This window comes from Corythoichthys intestinalis, chromosome 7, assembly GCF_030265065.1.
Source record: "Corythoichthys intestinalis isolate RoL2023-P3 chromosome 7, ASM3026506v1, whole genome shotgun sequence".
In the NCBI taxonomy this organism is placed as follows: domain Eukaryota; kingdom Metazoa; phylum Chordata; class Actinopteri; order Syngnathiformes; family Syngnathidae; genus Corythoichthys; species Corythoichthys intestinalis.
Genome location: NC_080401.1, coordinates 46,569,417 through 46,588,982, shown reverse-complemented (window position 1 = coordinate 46,588,982; position 19,566 = coordinate 46,569,417). Strand labels below are relative to the sequence as shown.

The window sequence follows — 19,566 nt, the reverse complement described above, 5'->3', positions numbered from 1 at the left end:
TCCACCTAATGATTTAAGCATCTAGGCAAATGAAAACGTTTCCCCTCATAGCTTCTGCTACGGCGTTCCATGTGTAATACAGTGGTACTTCTACATACGAAGTTAATTCATTCCAGGAGCTTGTTTTTAAGTCGAAATGGTCGTATGTCGAGCAGGATTTTCCCACAAGAATACATTATAATTCCAATAATTCATTCCACAGCCCAAAAACCCACACTACATCCTTAATCAATACTGCTGTTACTATTGCAAATAGCAATTACAAAGAGCAAAACAAATAAAATATGAATAAAAATCAGAATAGCAATAATATAATAATAGCAATAATAACAATAATACAGTACAGTACCTGTAATAATGTAACGAATCGGCTTCTAATGTGGCAGACTTTTTTTGCTGTACCTGAACGCACCGCGGGGCTGACGGTGAGCGGGAGAGCGCTATTTTACTTTCTGTTTCGATCCTGGCGTCAACAGCAGTGGACACTCGGCGAGTTGATGGAATAAATTATTTGAAACCTGACGAAGCTGGCGATTTCTTAGGCGATGTTACCTCAATAAGAGCTGTCACCTTAACTTATAAAGACTGGCGAACGGAGGGGGACCGCAGGCCGAGATCGGCATTCTACGACCCAGTTCATGGATGCACACACCATGCTTATATTTTGCTATCATGCACATCTTCATTTCAAGGGTAAGTGTCACCTTATCTTTTTTTTCTCCACCTGCACTAAACTTAAACTGCACTAAACTAAAAACAGAACTAAAAAGCATTTTGCGTAGTTGGTAACAAGGAAGCCGAACTTTTAACAGCACGTCAGCCGCACGCGCGCGCACGCAGGTGCACGCGAGGCGATAAATCGCAGCGGAAAAATTATCGCCTTCATTTTTATTTACCGTGCGATAAATGGATTTATTGCATATTGCGACAGGCTTAGCAACTGCATATTAAAAGTCAAACCAAAAAGAGAAGACTGTATTTTTCTGACAGTAGTGAAATCAAATGTTGACTTTGGCAGTGACTTGAATAGACATTGTTGGAGTTTTGGAAAATTAATCAAAGAATTTAACTTTTCAAACTTGAATCAGAACAAAATGAGTGACTTATTGTGCTGTTAGTGCAGTATACTGTATCTCCTTGGCAGTGAAGTTACTTTGTAGGTGATGTGTCTTTGTTGGAAGTGCGCATTAATTGACTAAATGCACGAATATGGCGATAGCTGACAAATGTCACTCTTTAGAATTTGTATTTTTAGCATTAAAAAAAGAATAAAAACGCACTTCCTTAAAACTAGTTCAATTCCCTTGTTTTCAGGGTAAATGTACTAGAAATAAGTGAAACTCTGTCAGTGCTTCATTTAAATTTCCCCCAGATTTCTTGAAATACGAAAAATAGCTAGCTGAAAATAAGCTTAAATATCTTATTTTTAGCAATAAACTAATTTATTTAATCTTTAAAGAGACTGTCATAAGACCAAATGAACCACCATGACGCTTTGAACCAATTGGCTGCAAAGCTTTAGTGATTCAAGAAGCTTCATTTGGCCATCACTGCGCTCTTGCAGGAGACAGTCATCCTTTGCTGCCATCTTCTGTAAACACTGTTGTCGTCCCACATGCCTCCTAGCATGTATTGCACCGCTACAGATGTAAATACCAAATAACAATCTAAATTCATGTTCCTAGCTAATTATTTCTTCAGTTACTGTTCCAATTGTTTCATTAATTGCCAATTATGCTAGTTTGCTCATTTTGAATCCTGCGGCTTTTAGTCCAGTGCGTCTTATTTGTTGATTTATTTGGGTTTATAGGTAATACTTTAATTGACAGTGGGGCCATAAGACTGTCATAAGACCATCATAGTTATGACATGACAATGCCATGAGTATTAATGAATGCTTATAAATAGAGATGATGCCGATCGATCGGGTCCGATCACGTCATTTTTAAAGTATCGGAAAAAATATCGGACATGCCTTTTTTTTAATATATATATATATATTTTTTAATTAAATCGTTTTCTAATTGTATTTAACGTTACAGACATAATATGTTACACTCATCCAGAGTCTTTAGTTTAGGCTTAAGGTAGGGTTATCAAATTTATCCCGTTAATGGCGGTAATTAATTTTTTAAAAAATTTATCACGTTAAAATTTTTAACGCAATTAACGCATGCGCCGCACGACCCACTCACGCATTGTCGCGTTCAATCTCTAATGGCGCCGTTCTACCTATATAGAGCTAAAAGGCGGTGTAAAATGAGTAGAGTGAATTTTGGCAGCCTTTGGAGCATTTTTTTAATTGGCTAAAGCTTTACAATCCCTCTCCCTACAATTAGAAATATCATGGGAAGCAATGTGGGGAAGAAAGGTAGTAATTGATCTTTTTCTTAACACCCGATGTTATTTCCCAACGCAGAGAAGATATATCAATTGGTACCACTACGCACAGTCATGGGTGCACTTCCCATCATGCATTTGGGCACAACAGTTAAATGGCTAAAGTATCATTTACTGAAAGCTCAACAAATACACTAGATGGCAATATTTAGTCACAATATACAAAGTCACATTTATCCTTTAATTACAAGTCTTTCTATCCGTGGATCCCTCTCACAGAAAAAATGTTAATAATGTAAATGCCATCTTGAGGATTTATTGTCATAATAAACAAATACAGTACTTATGTACTGTATGTTGAATGCATATATTCGTCCGAGTTTCATTCATTTTTTTTCTTAATGCATTGCCAAAATGTATATGATCGGGAAAAATTATCGGGAATGATTGGAATTGAATAGGGAGCAAAAAAAAAAAAAGCAATCGGATCGAGAAATATCGGGATCGGCAGATACTCAAACTAAAACGATCGGGATCGGATCGGGAGCAAAAAAACATGATCGGTACAACCCTACTTATGACATGTCATTTTGTGTCATCTGGCAAATTATCTCACTTTTGAATAGATGTAAAAGATCCGAGTCGGACATAAATGGAATTAGTGACATAACAAATACAAGTTGCATATTTTTATTAGCCACAATAGCTTTGTTTTTTAGTCCTTCTCAGGAATAAAGTAAATAATATTAATAGTTGAGCAAGCTGAACTAGAGTGACTAGTTGCAGCTTAAACACACATGAACACACACACACACACACATAACACCTATGTATAGGCTACAGGTTTGCGTTGATTCTGTTCTACATTAAAATTCCCTGGCCTGTGCTGAAGGTGTGAGGCAAGCTTTAATTTGCTTTTATAGCCAGAACTCCTTAGCTATTTTTAGTTCACACGCGCCCTCTTGGCCTGTGTGTATCCTTTTAGCAGCACACATTCATTTTCATTAGAATGCGCCAGCATCTTTTAAAAGGGAGGGGTGGTGATCAGCACCATTAGTCTTTGCTTGTCTGTACTTCAATACTTTGGCGACGCTGTGTGGAGATCATATGCAATTGCAGTCTGCGAACGTAAAGTGATGACTTTGTCGTGCAACGTCGCAAAACACTCAAGTAACTTTAAAGAAAAAAAAATAAGTGACGCCATATGAGTAAAACCAACTTTACCTTCAACCTGAAATATCTTTGTTTATACTGAAGTGTGTAATGTACTTTTATGTTTGCCCTTTCATTCTTAACGAGTTCATTTGAAAAGTTAACGTTTGCAAACAACCTTGGTAAGTTGTGGCCTGTGCTTCTTTTTCATGCAATATATTTTAATCAGTTTGTCTATTTGCATATAAATGCTGTAATTTAACCCAAATCGTTTTACTTAACTACATGAAATTTTTACATGATTTCTTGTCATCATCATTATTGTGGGTAGCCCTAAAACTGGATGTTTTGGCACAGTAGGTATTATGATTGCAAAAAAATTGTGCTGGCTTTATTCTCAAAAGATAACTACAGGACAGATTAACAGTAAAAACAACCATAGTAATCTAACATGGCTAATTAACACTAAAAGAATTGTAAAACAAACTTGGACAAAGAAAGTGAACACCAAACCTATATGGACACACAGGTGTTTGAAACGAGACTGTTTTGCCCCTCTATTTTTTTTTCATGTTTCTCCGTCTTTAACAACGAAATGATCAGATATTAACACTTAGATTAGGTTTTCCCGCAGTTATATAAATATTCATAACAATCCCGCCAGTTACAGCCTCTACTTTTAAAATAACTGGGACAACCTGTAACACAAGGCATATAATATAAAGCAGGGTTCACTAAATCCGGACCTCGGTGCCACTTTTCCTGCCGTGGTTTCCATGTCTCCCTCCTCCAACACACCTGAATCAAAATAATCAGGATCATTATCAGGCTTCTGGAGAGGTTGCCGATGACATAATCATTTGATTCAGGTGTGTTAGGGGAGAGAGACGTGGAAAACACGACAGGAAAAGTGGCACCGAGGTCCGGATTTAGTGAACCCTGATCTAAAGCACCTATCTATCCATCCATCCCTTAACTACCGCTTCATACTGGGTCGGATTGCGGGGGCAGTTGCTTTAGCAGGGAAGCCTGAGTCGTCCCTGGGGCCTCTCGCCGGTAGGATATGCCCGGAACACCTCTCCAGGGAGGCGTCCATGAGGCATCCGAACCAGATGCCCGAACCACCTCAGTCGTCCGGAAGTCGTTTTACATGGCTTTGCTGAACTCGCCTTAGTGACCGCTGAAGCTGCATTGCGTTTGGCCAGCCGGTACCTGTCAGCTACCTCTGGAATCCCACAGGCCAAAAAGGCCCAGCAGTACTCTTTCTTCAGCTTGACGGCCTCCCTTACACCAGCGGGTTCGGGGATTGATGCCACGACAGGCACCTTACGGCCACAGCTCCGATAGGCTGCCTCAACAATGCAGGCCCAGAACATGGCCCACTCGGACTCAATGTCCCCGCTCTTCCCTAGGGACAAGGGAGAAGTTCTGCCGGAGGTGGGTGTTGAAGCTCTTTCTGACAAACAATTCTGCCAGATGTTCCCAGGAGACCCTCACAATACGTTTGGGTCTGCCAGGCCTGGCCAGCATATTCCCCTGCATTCGGAGCCAACACACTACCAGGTGGTGATCAGTTCACAGCTCCGCCCCTCTATTCACCTAAGTGTCCAAAACATGCGGCAGCAAATCCGATGACACGACTACAAAGTCGATCATAGAACTGCAGCCTAGGGTGTCCTGGTACCAAGTCCACATATGGACACCCCTGTGTTTGAACATGGCCTTCGCTATGGGCAAACTGTGACAAGCACAGAAGTCCAATAACTAAACACCGCTCGGGTTCTGATCGGGGGGCCGTTCCTCCCAGTCACGCCCCTCCACGTCTCACTGTCATTGCCCACGTGAGGGTTGAAGTCCCCCCAGCAGAACGAGAAGGAGTGCTCTCCAGCGCACCCTTCAGGGACTCCAAAAAGGGTGGGTACTCCGAGCTGCTGTTCGGTGCATAAGCACAAACAACAGTCAGGACCTTTCCCCCCACCCGAAGGTGGAGCGAGGTTACTCTCTCGTCTACCGGGGTAAACCCCAACGTACAGGCGCCAAGCCGAGGGGCAATGGGAAGGGGGACCTACGTTGCCTTTTCGGGCTGTGCCTGGTGGGGCCCCATGGATACAGGTACAGCCACCAGACGCTTGCCTTTGAGCCCCACCTCCAGGTCTGGTTCCAGAGGGGTGCCCCAGTAACCCACGTCCGGGCAAGGGAAAACTAAGTCCATTTGTTGTATACATCATAAGGGGGATTTTGAGCCATGCTTTGTCTGGTCCATTACCTAGGACCTGTTTACAATGGGTGACCCTGCATGGGGCATAAAGCCCCAGACAACATAGCTCCTAGGATCATTGGGAGACGCAAACACCTCCACCACGTTAAGGTGATGACTCACTGAGGAGTCTAAAGCAGCAAGCCATTTTAAAATTTTAATTTTTCTTACTGTATTTTAATTATTATCATTGTTCTTATAATTGTTGAAGATTTCAGAACATCATTTAAGTAAATTTAACGTTATTCACTTCCTTTGGCTCAAACTTCATTTTAGTCTCCTGAGGACACATTCAACCCATAAATGATTCAAACAGGTAGTTTGACTGACTTGGTAGATGCTGCGTGTTAAAGAAGCCGGAGGCAGCAGAAGGTGATGCTGCCGTGCATGTCAGCGCTCACATATGAGTGAGCCGTGCAGACTGCGCACGTGAAAATGATATGTAATCCGCGACCAGAGCTTAATTTGTAAATCATAAGGTGCCGGAACACAAAGTACAAATGACGGTGCAGGGATGACGAGACGGACACAGGTCCCGGAACATACGCAGAAAATGGTGCTGAAAACGGCAAATGCCCACTTGCCATGCTGTGGGATTTACAATCCTCAATTTCAGATAATATCAATTGTATAAATGTTATGACAGTACACAGTCAGCAACAAGTCTTAGCTTGTAAAACATAAAAAACAGATTACTATACAACACAAACCCATTCTTTTGCGAGGTTCAACAACCCCCCGTCTTCTCCGGCCCCAAAGTTCCCATTGCCTTACAAATTGTGCAGCCCAAACCAAAATTTCCCATAACGTTACTGGCCTGTTGCTCCGGCTGTTGGTGGTCCACCTGACTGACTGCTAGCGCTGTAGCTGGCCCCCACTTAGGGTGGCGCTGAACCTGACCAGCTGCTGCCACGGTAGCAACCTCTAGCCCCCGGCTGTCTGTAAACCTGGCTAGCTGCTTCGGTGGTAGCCTAATGCTGCACCCGGTCCTGCCCGTTAGCATAATCGCTGCAGCTGCCCTCATTGCCGGTTGTGGCTTTTTTTGACTCGTTTTCATCCATCTTCCTTTTTTAAAAAAAAAAAAGCGTAAATACAGGTGTCTTTTTGGCATGTTGAAGTACCGTTTGATCCTGGCTGCTTGCTTCCCAGATTCCGCAAATTTCCAAAGTTTTTTTTGTTATTTTTTTTTTTATATCAGGCGTGTGATTTGTTGGTCCAGCTTTTTAGTGCATCAACAAATCTCCGACTCTTTCAAAAGAAGCCTGTGTTTACTACACTACACCACCTCCCCGAAGGAAGAACCGGACGTAGGAGCGACGACGAACGAGCCACAGAAATCGCCGGTCCACATATTATCATTATTTTCTATACACGAAAGGTGCCGGATATGCCCAAATAAGTCCTGGAACACGAGGCCAAAATCAAGAGGTGTCGGATCTTTTTCCGGCAAGATCCGGCACAAATCGACCCCTGTCCGCTACCTTCATATAGTTTTTGGGCGCTACTGCCAGTTTGAATGGGATTATTTGTTTCTTTGACTAAGGAGGCGGAGCTCGACCCCGAGGTGGCGGAGCTTGGCTCCGACGGGTTCCAGCCCACTTTAACCCCGATCATGTCTATCATGACATAAATAACAAAAATGTCTCAAATAGCCATGTCGACAGATACACAGGAAGCCTATTATTTTGACAGGAAGCAGTCAATTTACATTCATTTTTGCATTTATTTAGGTTTATGCAACTCTAGTTTTGCAAATTTAAAGCCATACATGTTCTGCGTGGTGGCACTACACTTTGATAAAGGGATGCATTGGTAAAGTAAAAATACTGTCAATAAATAAAAGCCAACTTCTTCAAATACGTTTTTTCGTACTGTTACAAATAGGCCTAAATCATGATTCGGTATATTGGAGATAAATTGTCTTGTGATGAACAATGCGTTTTAGAATAACTATATTATGATACCATTGATGATACCACACATACCGCTTCTCAGGAAAGTCCCAGACGTTATACTAAGACGTGACTCTGTAAATGTCCGTGTCATCTCCTTGTCAGTCGACCCGGGAAATTGCTTTCACACATAAGGGTTACCCATTTAATTCCCAGGATTTTAACGGTGTTTAGGCATGTGTGAAAGGGGATCTAGTTTTTTTTTTAGTATGTATCCTCATTCGTAGAAACAAACCTATCATAATTCTTCTTTATATTATTTATAAACGGACAAATATGAGAAGTAAGTAAGTGAAAAAAATCTCCAGGCTGAGTCATGCAATTTTCAGTAAGTGTCAGATGATTCCCCAGGTCAAGCCACTTTTGAACCTGCAACAGTGGCAGAAGCGCCTGAACTGGGCTACAGAGAAGCAGCACTGGACTGTTGCTCAGTGGTCCAAAGTACTTTTTTCAGATGAAAGCAAATTTTGCAAGTCATTCGGAAATCAAGGTGCCAGAGTTTGGAGGAAGACTGGGAAGAAGGAAATGCCAAAATGCCTGAGTACCCACGGTCTGTGATGGTCTGGGGTGCCATGTAAGCTGCTGGTGTCCACTGCAGGGGTGTCCAAACTTTTTGCGAAGGGGGCCAGATTTGGTGTGGTAAAAATGTGGGGGGCCGACCTTGGCTGACGTCCTTTACGTAGAACAATATATTTAAGCAAATTTTAGCAAGCCATTCTGTGTGTCACATTTGCTTTTTTTTTTTAATTTTGTTTTTTATTAATAATTTCAACAATCTCGCAACTAGCCTTTGTAGCATTCTCTTTCGACTCTCGGGCTCTTGCAAAATACTGCTGCTGTGAAATTAAACTAGCCTCAAGTTGCTTCAGTTTCTCGCTATGTATCTTCCCGGTAATCTTGTCGTACATGTCAGCGTGTCTTGTTTGGTAATATCACTTCAGTAATTTAGTAAAGAAATAGTCAAATTTCGACCTATCTTTGAAGCGCCAGCCAATTGCAGTCAACTTTTCTTTGTAAGTGTCGCCATTTTAGAAAATTAGCAGTAAAGTGTCACATGGGGTAATGTTGCTTAGAGTGCTGCTGGCTTTTAGTGGGTAAATGAGGAGCAGCATTTAGTGTGTAAGCTACTTCATATGCTGGTAGCAGTACTGCTGACCAATTTATTAAGTCTGTGTGCGGGCCAGACGTTATTGATTTTATGAAGGAGGCTGGGGGCCTGACGAAATTTGACCACGGGCCGCATTTGGCCCCCGGGCCGGACTTTGGACATGCCTGGTCTACTGTGTTTTATGAAGGGCAGGGTCAATGCAGCTAGCTATCAGGAGATTTTGGGGCACTTAATGCTTCCATCTGCTGAAAAGCTTTATGCAGATGAAGATTTCATTTTTCAGCACGACCTGGCACCTGCTCACAGTGCCAAAACCACTGATAAATGGTTTACAGACCATGGCATTATTGTGCTCAATTGGCCTGCCAACTCTCCTGACCTGAACCCCATAGAGAATCTGTGGGATATTGTGAAGAGGAAGTTGAGAGACAACAGACCCAACACTGTGAATGAGCTTAAGGCTGCTATCGAAGCATTCTGGGCCTCCATAACACCTCAGCAGTGCCACAGGCTGATTGCCTCCATGCCACGCCGTATTGAAGCAGTCATTTCTGCAAAATGATTTCCGACCAAGTATTGAGTGCATAGCTGATATGATTAATTGAAGGTTGACTTTTTTTGTATTAAAAAAAAACTAGGGCTGTCAAAATTATCGCGTTAACAGGCGGTAATTAATTTTTTAAATTAATCACGTTAAAATATGTGACGCATTTAACGCACATGCCCTGCTCAAACAGATTAAAATGACAGCACAGTGTAATGTCCACTTGTAACTTGTGTTTTTTTGTGTTTTGTCGCCCTCTGCTGGCGCTTGGGTGCGATTGGTTTTATGGGTTTCAGCAGCATGAGCATTGTGTAATTGTTGACATCAACAATGGCGAGCTACTAGTTTATTTTTTGATTGAAAATTTTACAAATTTTATTAAAACAAAAACATTAAGAGGGGTTTTAATATAAAATTTAATTTATAAAATTGTACTAAAATTTATCTTTTAAGAACTACAAGTCTTTTTATCCATGGATCGCTTTAACAGAATGTTAATAATGTTAATGCCATCTTGTTAATTTATTGTTATAATAAACAAATACAGTACGTATGTACCGTATGTTGAATGTATATATCCGTCTTGTGTCTTATCTTTCCATTCCAACAATAATTTACAGAAAAATATGGCATATTTTATAGATGGTTTGAATTGCGATTAATCACGATTAATTAATTTTTAAGCTGTAATTAACTCGATTAAAAATTGTAATTGCTTTTTGTTATTTCAAATAATAATTTTTGTGTGGATTATTTTGTCTTAACACCTGAAATCAATCAATCAATTAATCATTTGACAGCCGTAAAAAAAACAACACATTTTTGTATTGGTCGGATGAAATTTGCTAATTTTGTCAGATTTTTGGTTTTTCTTGACTTTTTTTTGCCAAAATCAATATTAAAACAATAAAAGGCTTGAACTACTTCATTTGTATGTAATGGATCTAAAATATATGAAAGTTTCATGTTTATTAGTACATTACAGAAAATAATGAACTTTATCACAATATGCAAATTTTTTTTAGAAGGGCTAATACATAGGCCTGGGTAATTATATGATTGTGAAAAATTTTAGTTCCACTACCTTGCACAATAGAAACCCACACAATGACTATAAATAATTGACAAATTTTCTGTAAGAGGATCATTAGCACAGGCCAGCAGGGGACAGCAGAGGGAGGTGTTACCTTGGCAAAGTCTGCTAACATTTCAAATTGCCCCTCCCCCTCAAAAAATCACAGCAAGTCCAAGAAAAAGCTCAACCAGAGTTCATTAAAACCCTGCAATTGTTGTGAGTTTCCGTACCGTTGCTTGTATTGTGCTCGCGGCGCTGCTTTGACGTCCAAGGACAAACGTAGCGCGCTCCCGTTCAAAAACATTGCTCCGTTGTTATGCCGAAGAAAGAACTTCTTTTCACCCTTTGCATTGATGAACTTGTTCTGCCGGAAGAAAGGCAACAGAGAATGAAACTCAAAATAATCCTCGTCATTGAAATGAATGAATTTTCATTCTTACTACTGAAGACTGAAGCATGCAAAACAATGTTAGGAGGCCTTCGAACTGGAATTCCTGAGGACCCTCATCCACATGGCCGTGGGCGTAAATGCATCTGTTTCATGTGGGTATGCATGTGTGTATGTGTGTCACTGGGGGTATTTATTTGTATTTGCCTGCGTGTGTGTGTGCGAGTCGCTGCTGATGTGGGTCATTACCCCCTTCTTTTCCCCAAGGGGCCATGCAGCGAGAGAGGGGAGGGGGAGGATGCCGCATGATGTGTGTGTGTAGCAGCTTACATAAGGCGAGGGTTGGGTCGAGGTTGTGCCCCCGAGGATCTGGGACCAATAAATCACTGCGCCGTCTCTGCTCCGACACCCAGCTTGTCTGATGAGGGACAGCGATGGTGGGAGTGGGGTGAAGTGTATGGGGGAGGGTTGGATTAGTAATGGACAGAGGGAGGCTTTGGGGGAGGGCTCCCACAGAACAACGCTGCGGCCTTGTCTTGCTGCCATTCTTGACCCCGTCTTAACGGAGGACTACAAAGTGCAGTGCAGACACCATAGCAGCTTTATAATGTGTGACTCAGCGGCATTTCAAAATTGGTCGCTGCAGCTAGGTATTGTGGAATACCACAGTTGGGGATTGGTGCCAAGCATATAGTCGATAAAGGGCAACATTGTTAGTTTTAGATTAGGTTTAACTATTTGACTGCATGGAAGGAAATAGACGTCAAAACCCTTTGACAGGGAGGCCTGGTAGGAAATGATCATGTTTCAGTGCTATTGATGAAAATAGATTTCTCATCTTTTTATACTGGGATGGGCTAATAATCACCGTCAATGGCTATGTATGTATGGTACGTGTTCACCACTATATTAGTCTCTACAACAGCGATTCTCAAGATAATACGTTCCCTACAGTGCATTAGAGGAGTTCCAAAATCATGGACGGAAAATGTAGAAAAGTTCTCCTCAGACACATCCTGCCATGTTAGCTGCACAACGGACATGTAGAAAAGTTCTTTTCAGACACATCCTGCCATGTTAGCTGCACAACAACTGCACGCTGCTCTCTCACTGTTCTTCGCCGTGTAGTTAAGCATTCATTTACGCCATATTCGTATTGACCATGTGGCAGCTACTGCTCTTTACCAAATTGTTGTATAGGGTCAAATCATCTCAAAATGATTCTAATTCACATAATGATGCTATTTAAGACTTTTTCCTCCTGTCGTAGGCACTTTAAGACGACACTCACCACGCTAATGCGACAATTTACATTTAGCGTGTGATGGTCACTCAGCAAAGACCTTTAAAGGCTAAAGCAACATGGCATATAAACATGGCAAGATAAGAAAACAAAACTTACCAAGCAGCAAAAATGTGTTTCACAAAAGGCAAGTCTGGAGCCTGGAGGACGCCGGTGAGAAGGCGTGTGTGTGGGGGCGCGTGTGACATGACCAAACACTGCTATGATTTGTGCTAACTACACATACGATCAGAAAATGTCACACAGTGTAAACTTATGACGTAAACTATGGTGAATTTTCATCTCGTTCTCGTCATACAAAAACTAGCATTCTTCTCGTTATGTTTTGTTCTCCCAAGACAAGTTCTTGGCTTATCAAGTCATCGTCATGAAAAAAATTGTCCTTTGATGAAATATTTTCATTATCGTTGATGAAAACAACACTGGTTGAAGGCAATCTAGGATCTGTACATCTTATTTTCTGTGATTGAACGCCCTGCTAAATAATCAAGCAAATGTTGTTGAACATCTTGTTTTTCCGCTTTTCTACCACCTGCACCAACAAGACAGCATATGCTGTATTTTTTTTTCTTACCGCGCCGACTTTCCAGGGTCTGAACACAGCGGTCATAGATTTTTGTCAAGAGTGTGAGGGTCAATTGCCAGGTGTGCTGATGACTGTGATTTGTTCACAATTGTCAAGTTCAGTTGCTTTCTGTGGTGAGGCAAGCCATTAAGCAAAATAATTTTGCAGTGTGTGCCGTAGGAGTGGGAACCTCTTGGTACCTCACGATACGATACGATTTGCGATACAAAGCTCACGATAACGATGATCTGAAGATATGGCGATACAACGATCATCGATACATTGGTCAGGAAATCATTCTAGGATATTCTACAAACAACTAATTAACAGAAAAACAAGCTTCTAGTGTGAATTGGAATTAGTTTATCACTAGTAGACGTCCAATCCATTTGAACTTGGAGGGTTCATTCGCTGACATCCCTCCCATTTTAAACGGATTGAAAGTCTACGGCTGTCAGTGGCAGTCAATGCCAGGCAATTAGGTAATTTTGGGCCATTTAAGGTCTCACTGGAACAGCACCATACAAAAGTTCCAGCATCATCACCTTGTCCAGTGCAGATTCTTGACTCTTGACACCTTGTCCAATGCAGATTCTTGACACTTGACAAGGCGATGATGCTGGAATTTTTGTTTGGTGCCGTTCCAGTGAGATTTACATAGATGATTGCCTGAAGAAGACATCAAAATTCCCTCAGTCCTTGATAATATGGGGTTGCATGTCAGGCAAAGGCACTGGGGAGATGGCTGTGGTTAAATCTTCAATAAATGCACAAGTTTACATTGAAATTTTAGACATTTTAGATTTCTTATCCCTTCAATTGAAAATATGTTTGTCATTTTCCAAGATTACAATGCATCATGCCACAGAAATAAAACTGTTAAAGCATTCCTTGGAGAAAGACTCATCCAGTCAATGTCAATGCCCGCAAATAGCCCAGATCCCAACCCTATTGATAACCTGTGGTGGAAATCGGAAAAAAATGGTCCACAGCAGGGCTCCGACCGGCATGGATGATCTGGCAACTGCAATCAAAGAGATTTGGCACCAAATTGATGAAGAAGAGACTGCATGCTGTCATAAAAGCCAAAGGTGGTGCTTCTAAATACTAGAGATGTGTTTTGATTGTTATTTCTTTGTTTGTTTCTCATGATTCCATATGTTTATCCTCAGAATGTAGTGATTCCATATATATATTTCCCTGCACTTGCTCTATAAAATTAACATTTACTGACCACCACAATGTTTTTTTTAATTCATTTCTTTTAATGTTTCTGAATGCTAGAGTTGCACTTTTGAACTAATTCAAGCTTTTTGTTTTACATGATAAAATGTCTGAGTGCTTGTCCGACACTAGTGATTGCATACTTTTTGCTAGGGTTGTATTATGGTGTAAGATTTTGATAACAACTTGTTGGTTCCTTTTTTTATTTTTATTTTAAACATTGACACCTTTTTAAAACGATATCTCGATTCTTGGCAGGAGCATATGTATCCCTTTTGGGATACAAAGTATCATGATAAATCACCATTTTGATATTTTGTCACACCCCTAGTGTGCTGTGCAAAAGCCTGAAAAATGATCACCAAGAAAAGCCTGAGTTATGCTCCCACGTTGCGGTGACGGCGCAGCGACTACGGCGTCATTCGACATTCGATGGTTCTCCGGCCAGGTGACGCGCTGCTCTGTAATTAACCACCAAGCCCATGAGGGGTGTTGTGTTATGTTTTTACGGTTTTGGGGCATGCTTGTTGCCTTCCTCTTGTCTAGTTTAACAGAGAAAAAATAAACAATGCAAGATGGAACGCTTGAATGTGGATCTTCAGCTCATCAACATTGAAAAAATGTTGATCATACAAATGTTGAGGCGCAGGGGACTCAGAAGACTGTTTCGAGGCGGTCTGTCCGACTTTTGATGCCGCGTAGAATTCTTCTAGCCTCGGGTGGAAACCAGCTAGCTGTGGCGGCTAGCTTCAATCTGGCATCGAGCACTGCGTCCAGCGTTTTGTCTGAGGTCTGCAAAGCACTCCAGCCCGATTTGTTTGCAGTGTCCTACAACCAGCCAGTTTGAAGCCATAGATTTCTGGCGTCTATGGAACTCCCCAAACTGCGTTGGAAGCCTGGATGTTAACGTTATCATAAAAAGCACATAGGCACTCTCAGTCAGTGATGATGTGTCGTGTGTGAAATGTCTGTTATTGAAAATTAAAGATCAAAACAGCTCTTTTGACACCAAATCTGTGCTTTATTCTTCATATACTTGAAGTGTATACGTCTCGGTGGTTCTTCCATTTTTTTTATTCAATCGCTGACCTTGCCATTTGGCAAACTTTATGATGTCTTGATTAGACTTGCTCTTTGATGATACTCCCGTCGGCTTGGTCCATTTTTGCGTCTAGAAAAAATGTTTTACAATGGCGGTGATTTCGCGCTGAACCGGAAACCAACAGTGAGCGAACCAATTACAGTCCATTTCAACATATGCGTTGACATGACGCTAGGGTTTGAAAAATCAATAGGACAGCATCAGGTTTCGGCGTAGGGTCGTAAATCGGGTCTTCCTTGACGGCGCACGTCTGACGTGGAAGTATAACTCGGCCTTAAGGGTCAACGGTATTGGCAGATGTTTTGTAGAACTGCTTCTTACAGAGCATTATTAGCACAGCTTTGTTTCTTTACTCTCGCAACTTGACTGCATGTTGTTGATAGTGCAATCCAGGGTTAACTCACTAACCCATCAAGTGAAACTCAATGATCCAATCCCGGCACGACACCGTCATGTTTATTGTTCATATCCCACTAAATGAAGTCATCTGCGGCGTCGGACTCAAACTGGCCTCCTTCAAAGCCTCCCCGTTTGCTCCCCACATTCCTGCGCTTCAAGTTGTGATTATGAAAGTATGTGGGCCTCTCCTCTTCCACCTCCTCCTCCTTCCCATTGTTTTGGCCAGCATGCGGGTGAGCATGTGTTTACTCACACTCTGCGTACGCGCGTTGCAAAGACCCACGGCCTTTTACGATCTCACATGGGACGCCTAAAACAAAAAACTCCTTTGCCTTTGTTGGCTTGACTTTGATGTCCTGTGGCTTTTGTGGAGCTGAGAACCTATTTAACCACTGGAGCCCAGCCAACACACACACACCTTCATCTAACCTGCCAATAGCAATATACCGTGTGAGTCCTTCCCTTATCTTTTTCTATTATCTATATTATTTCTGCCCCCACCCAAGCACCCTTACTCGCTACCGCCACCATCCAAGCTTTCCCATGCACCCTACCGCTTACACGCCGCATGACTCCACTTCCCATGCGTCACAGTCCTCTTTGACTTTATTCTAATAAATGCGCTGCCGCAATTGGAGATGTTGTACATTAAAATTCAGCAGGGGTGAAAAAAAAAATGGCAATAAAATGTGTCCTCTCCTCCATCTTTTCCTTCCACAATCGCCTCTCTTCTTCCATTCCCTCACAAGCACAGACACACACAGAGCAAATCTGCACACACACATTTTTTCATCACTGATGTGCACTAACCCCCCCCTACTGACTCGTCTTTCTCAGCATCCCCCCTGCTGTCCTTCATCCTTTATTCTCTTCTTCCTCCCTTCACCCCTCCCTCCCTCACACACACATAGTTGTAACCACACGCACACACATCTATATTTTCCAACTCCACCTCTGGCAGGTTGTGATTTCCACTGTCAGAAATTGCTTTTTCAATATCTCTCTCTCTAATTATGAGCCCCGCTAAAGGGGTCTTGCCACCAGAATACCAATTTTATACAATTTATTTCCTTCTTGGCTGGAATAATTCTCGTGTCCTAGCCTCTAACAATGAAGACATCATGTGCGTGTGCGTGTGTGCGCGTTCTTGCTACATTATCACCAGTGGGCCTTTCCAATCCTTCCCTTGAGGTGGTGATTAGCAAAACACAAGGAAAGGGAGGGCGGCGGTGATGATGCCCATCTTTCAGTCTTATCTCCACGCCAACGAGGACAAAATGTAAGATGTTCTACTAAGCACCGTCAAGCTTGTGGCGAGAAAAGCGGAAAACCACCAAATTTCAATATACAAGCCGCCGCACCACCAAGCACCGCCCCTTCGCTGCCAACAAGGGGTTAACTCGAGCGCCTCTCTTCGTTTCCCCTTTTGATTGACATGTGGGAACCCTGCGCTCCAATCAACGAAGGGACAGCCGAGGACCCACGTGGGGGTGCTCATCTCCTATTGGCTCGTTCCACTAGCTCCGAAACCGAGCCCCACGTGGAGATTTTCATTCAATCACTACTGAGAACAATTCCACGGAGCCCCATCTTTCCCCCTTTAAATAAACGTGTTTTTAATTACGTCGACTGATTTAAATTGCATTCGTGTAAACCTAATTCAATAAAAAGTTCAACCTTTTGGTGAAATGGTGATATTGGCTAGCGCGAGTAGCTTCGCCGTAGTATTTACAACAAACTATGGATGTCTGTGAGCGTGGGGGGTGCATTTAAACCCCAAACCCCTCCTTTCTTTAAGAACTCATGTTATGTCCCATTGAGGATGAGAGAGGGGGGTGAGAGAGGGTGAGGGAGTGTTGTGTGAAAGGAGTGCAGGCCAACGACGGAGACAAAAGAGGCTGCGGCTGCATTCAATGTGCTGCTGTTGTGTGTCCGTCTGCGAGCCGCTCCTCCTCCTCTACGCCAAGAAAGAAAGAAAGCGAGCGAGAGAGAGAGAGAGAGAGAGAGGCCAAACGATACCGTACTACCAGCCGGACACGTCCTCAAGTTTTGGGAGACTTTAGTGGAGAGGGACCCCACCGGGAAGGCTTCCAAAGAGGGACCGGTCCTTGCTCCTCCTGCCCCGGCCTCACGCGTCGAGAGCGGGGCGGCGCTGCTCCAGGAGAGCCGCGGTAGCCAGAACAAAGGAAGGCGAGGAATGAACGAGCATTAAGAACAGCCTTTTTTTTGCCAAATGTACCACTAAAACGACTTCAAAGCCCTTCTCGTATTCCTCGACTAAGCTTTTCCGTCTCGCCGGGGGACAAGAAGGACAATAACCGTACGGAGACGCACGTTTGCGGGCAGAATGTTCCCCCAAAACCGAGCACCGGTGAGTAGGAAGTCACTGTCCATTAAACGGTATCGTACCGATGCTCCATTTCCGGGTACCCTTAGAGTATTTTCTTTAGGTGACCGATAAAGGTCAGCCTCATTTGTTATCTACAGACCGGTGAGCCAGTCAAGGGAACTTTGTAGACTTGGCTGCCTTACCCACCACAAGCATGCATGGAGCTTTAATTCCACACTGTATTGCACTACATTTTATTGTGTTGTTGTGTAGTGTAGTAGAACGATGGAGAGAGCATGTGTTTGTCCTTTTGCTCTGATGGCTGAGAGGGAAGTGAGTCAACAACGCTTGTTGACACGTTAAAGTATCATTGTAGCCTCCCTCCCCATCATAGTATGTCAATTTTTTTGTAGTGGCCGCAAAACATTACATAAATACCGATACAACCAAGGGCGTAGGTTTGCATAGGGACGGCATGGACATAACACTAGCAACTTTTCAGGATGGCCAAATTGTCCTCACCAACTTTTAAGCAACCTTACTTGCATTATATCATGCTTCAGGTATATAGGATATGTTGTAAGGATGGAATTGACCCTAGCATTATTAGTTGAATTACAGTACTGTCATTATGTTCAGACTTTCATTGACCCCCTTTCACTTGCTGAATGTTTTCCCCTTTAACGCATATTTGATTGGCACACACGCATTCACAGCCCCGACAGAAATGCAACATGCCGCCTCCTCCGCCCCCTTCGAAGACAACGGATATTAGGTTTTTTCCGCCACCAGCACCCACCGTAAGTAATGTAAAAAGACGTCAATGTTGTAGATGTGGGGAACACACCACTAATATTGCTACTGAAAGTCTGACCTTCTTCAGAGTTAGCGTAACATTAATCTATATGAAATGTCGAACTCTACGAGGAAGCTGCTTTGAGAAAAAATATCCTCCTGTATGTTTTCTACTGTTAATGTTAATTAAACTGTAAGAATTGTAGTAAACCAAGGTTTACCCCCTTTTCCCCAATTTTCATTTTTATTTTATTCATGTGGTCTTTAAGGAGCCCAAAGGGGCTTTCATTTTTTAGTTGAGTTTGGCTGTGCTTTTGGACAAAAGCAATAGTGTTTTACTTGAAGGAAGACTTCATTTTTGTTTATTTTTGTTAGGGTTATTGTTTGCATAGGAACGGCAGGGACATAACACTAGCAACTTTTCAGGATGCTGAAATTGTCCCCACCATCTTTTAAGCAACCTTATTTGCATTGTATCATGGCTTCAGGTATATAGGATATGTTGTAAGGATGGAATTGACCCTACCATTATTAAGTGAATTACAGTACTGTCATTATGTATGACCCCTTTTCACCCTTTAACGCATCTTTGATTGACTGATGAATTGACCCCCCCCCCCCCCACACACACACACACGCACGCATTCACAGCCCTGACAGAAATACAACATGCTGCCTCCTCCGCCCCCTTCGAAGACAACGGATATTAGAAGTGTTTTTCCACCAGCAGCAGCCACTGTAAGTTCAGTGGTACCTCGACATACAATCGCTTTGACACACGATCTTTTCGACATCCGATGTAAAATTTGACTCGCCATTTGTTTCTACTTCCGTCAACGTGCTCGAAATACGACCATTTTTGACAGCGCCGCAGTTTCTTTATTTTCCGGAAAAAGGACGCACGGCTGATTTTCTTGTGAAAGAAATCAACATTGGATCCAAACAGGTTAGTGCAGGTGGAGAAAAAAGAAAAGATGACGCTTACCATTGAAATGAAGATGTAAATGATAGCAAAATATAACTGTAAGCAGGG

General features: G+C 42.4%; 1 protein-coding gene across 5 annotated transcripts in view; it reads left to right on the top strand.

Moving 5' to 3' along the window:
• Positions 1–16,322: 16,322 nt before the first annotated feature.
• The window catches only part of tle2a (TLE family member 2, transcriptional corepressor a), a 94,345-nt gene continuing 91,101 nt past the window's right edge, over positions 16,323–19,566 (top strand). For 4 of the 5 annotated variants that reach the window (XM_057841166.1, XM_057841165.1, XM_057841164.1 and 1 more), the window contains exon 1: positions 16,324–17,780. In XM_057841166.1, coding sequence (XP_057697149.1) covers positions 17,757–17,780 — 24 coding nt within the window. In that variant the 5' untranslated portion in view covers positions 16,324–17,756. Of the gene's footprint in view, positions 17,781–19,566 lie in introns of all 5 variants that reach the window. The other variant, XM_057841162.1, reaches the window with a different exon arrangement.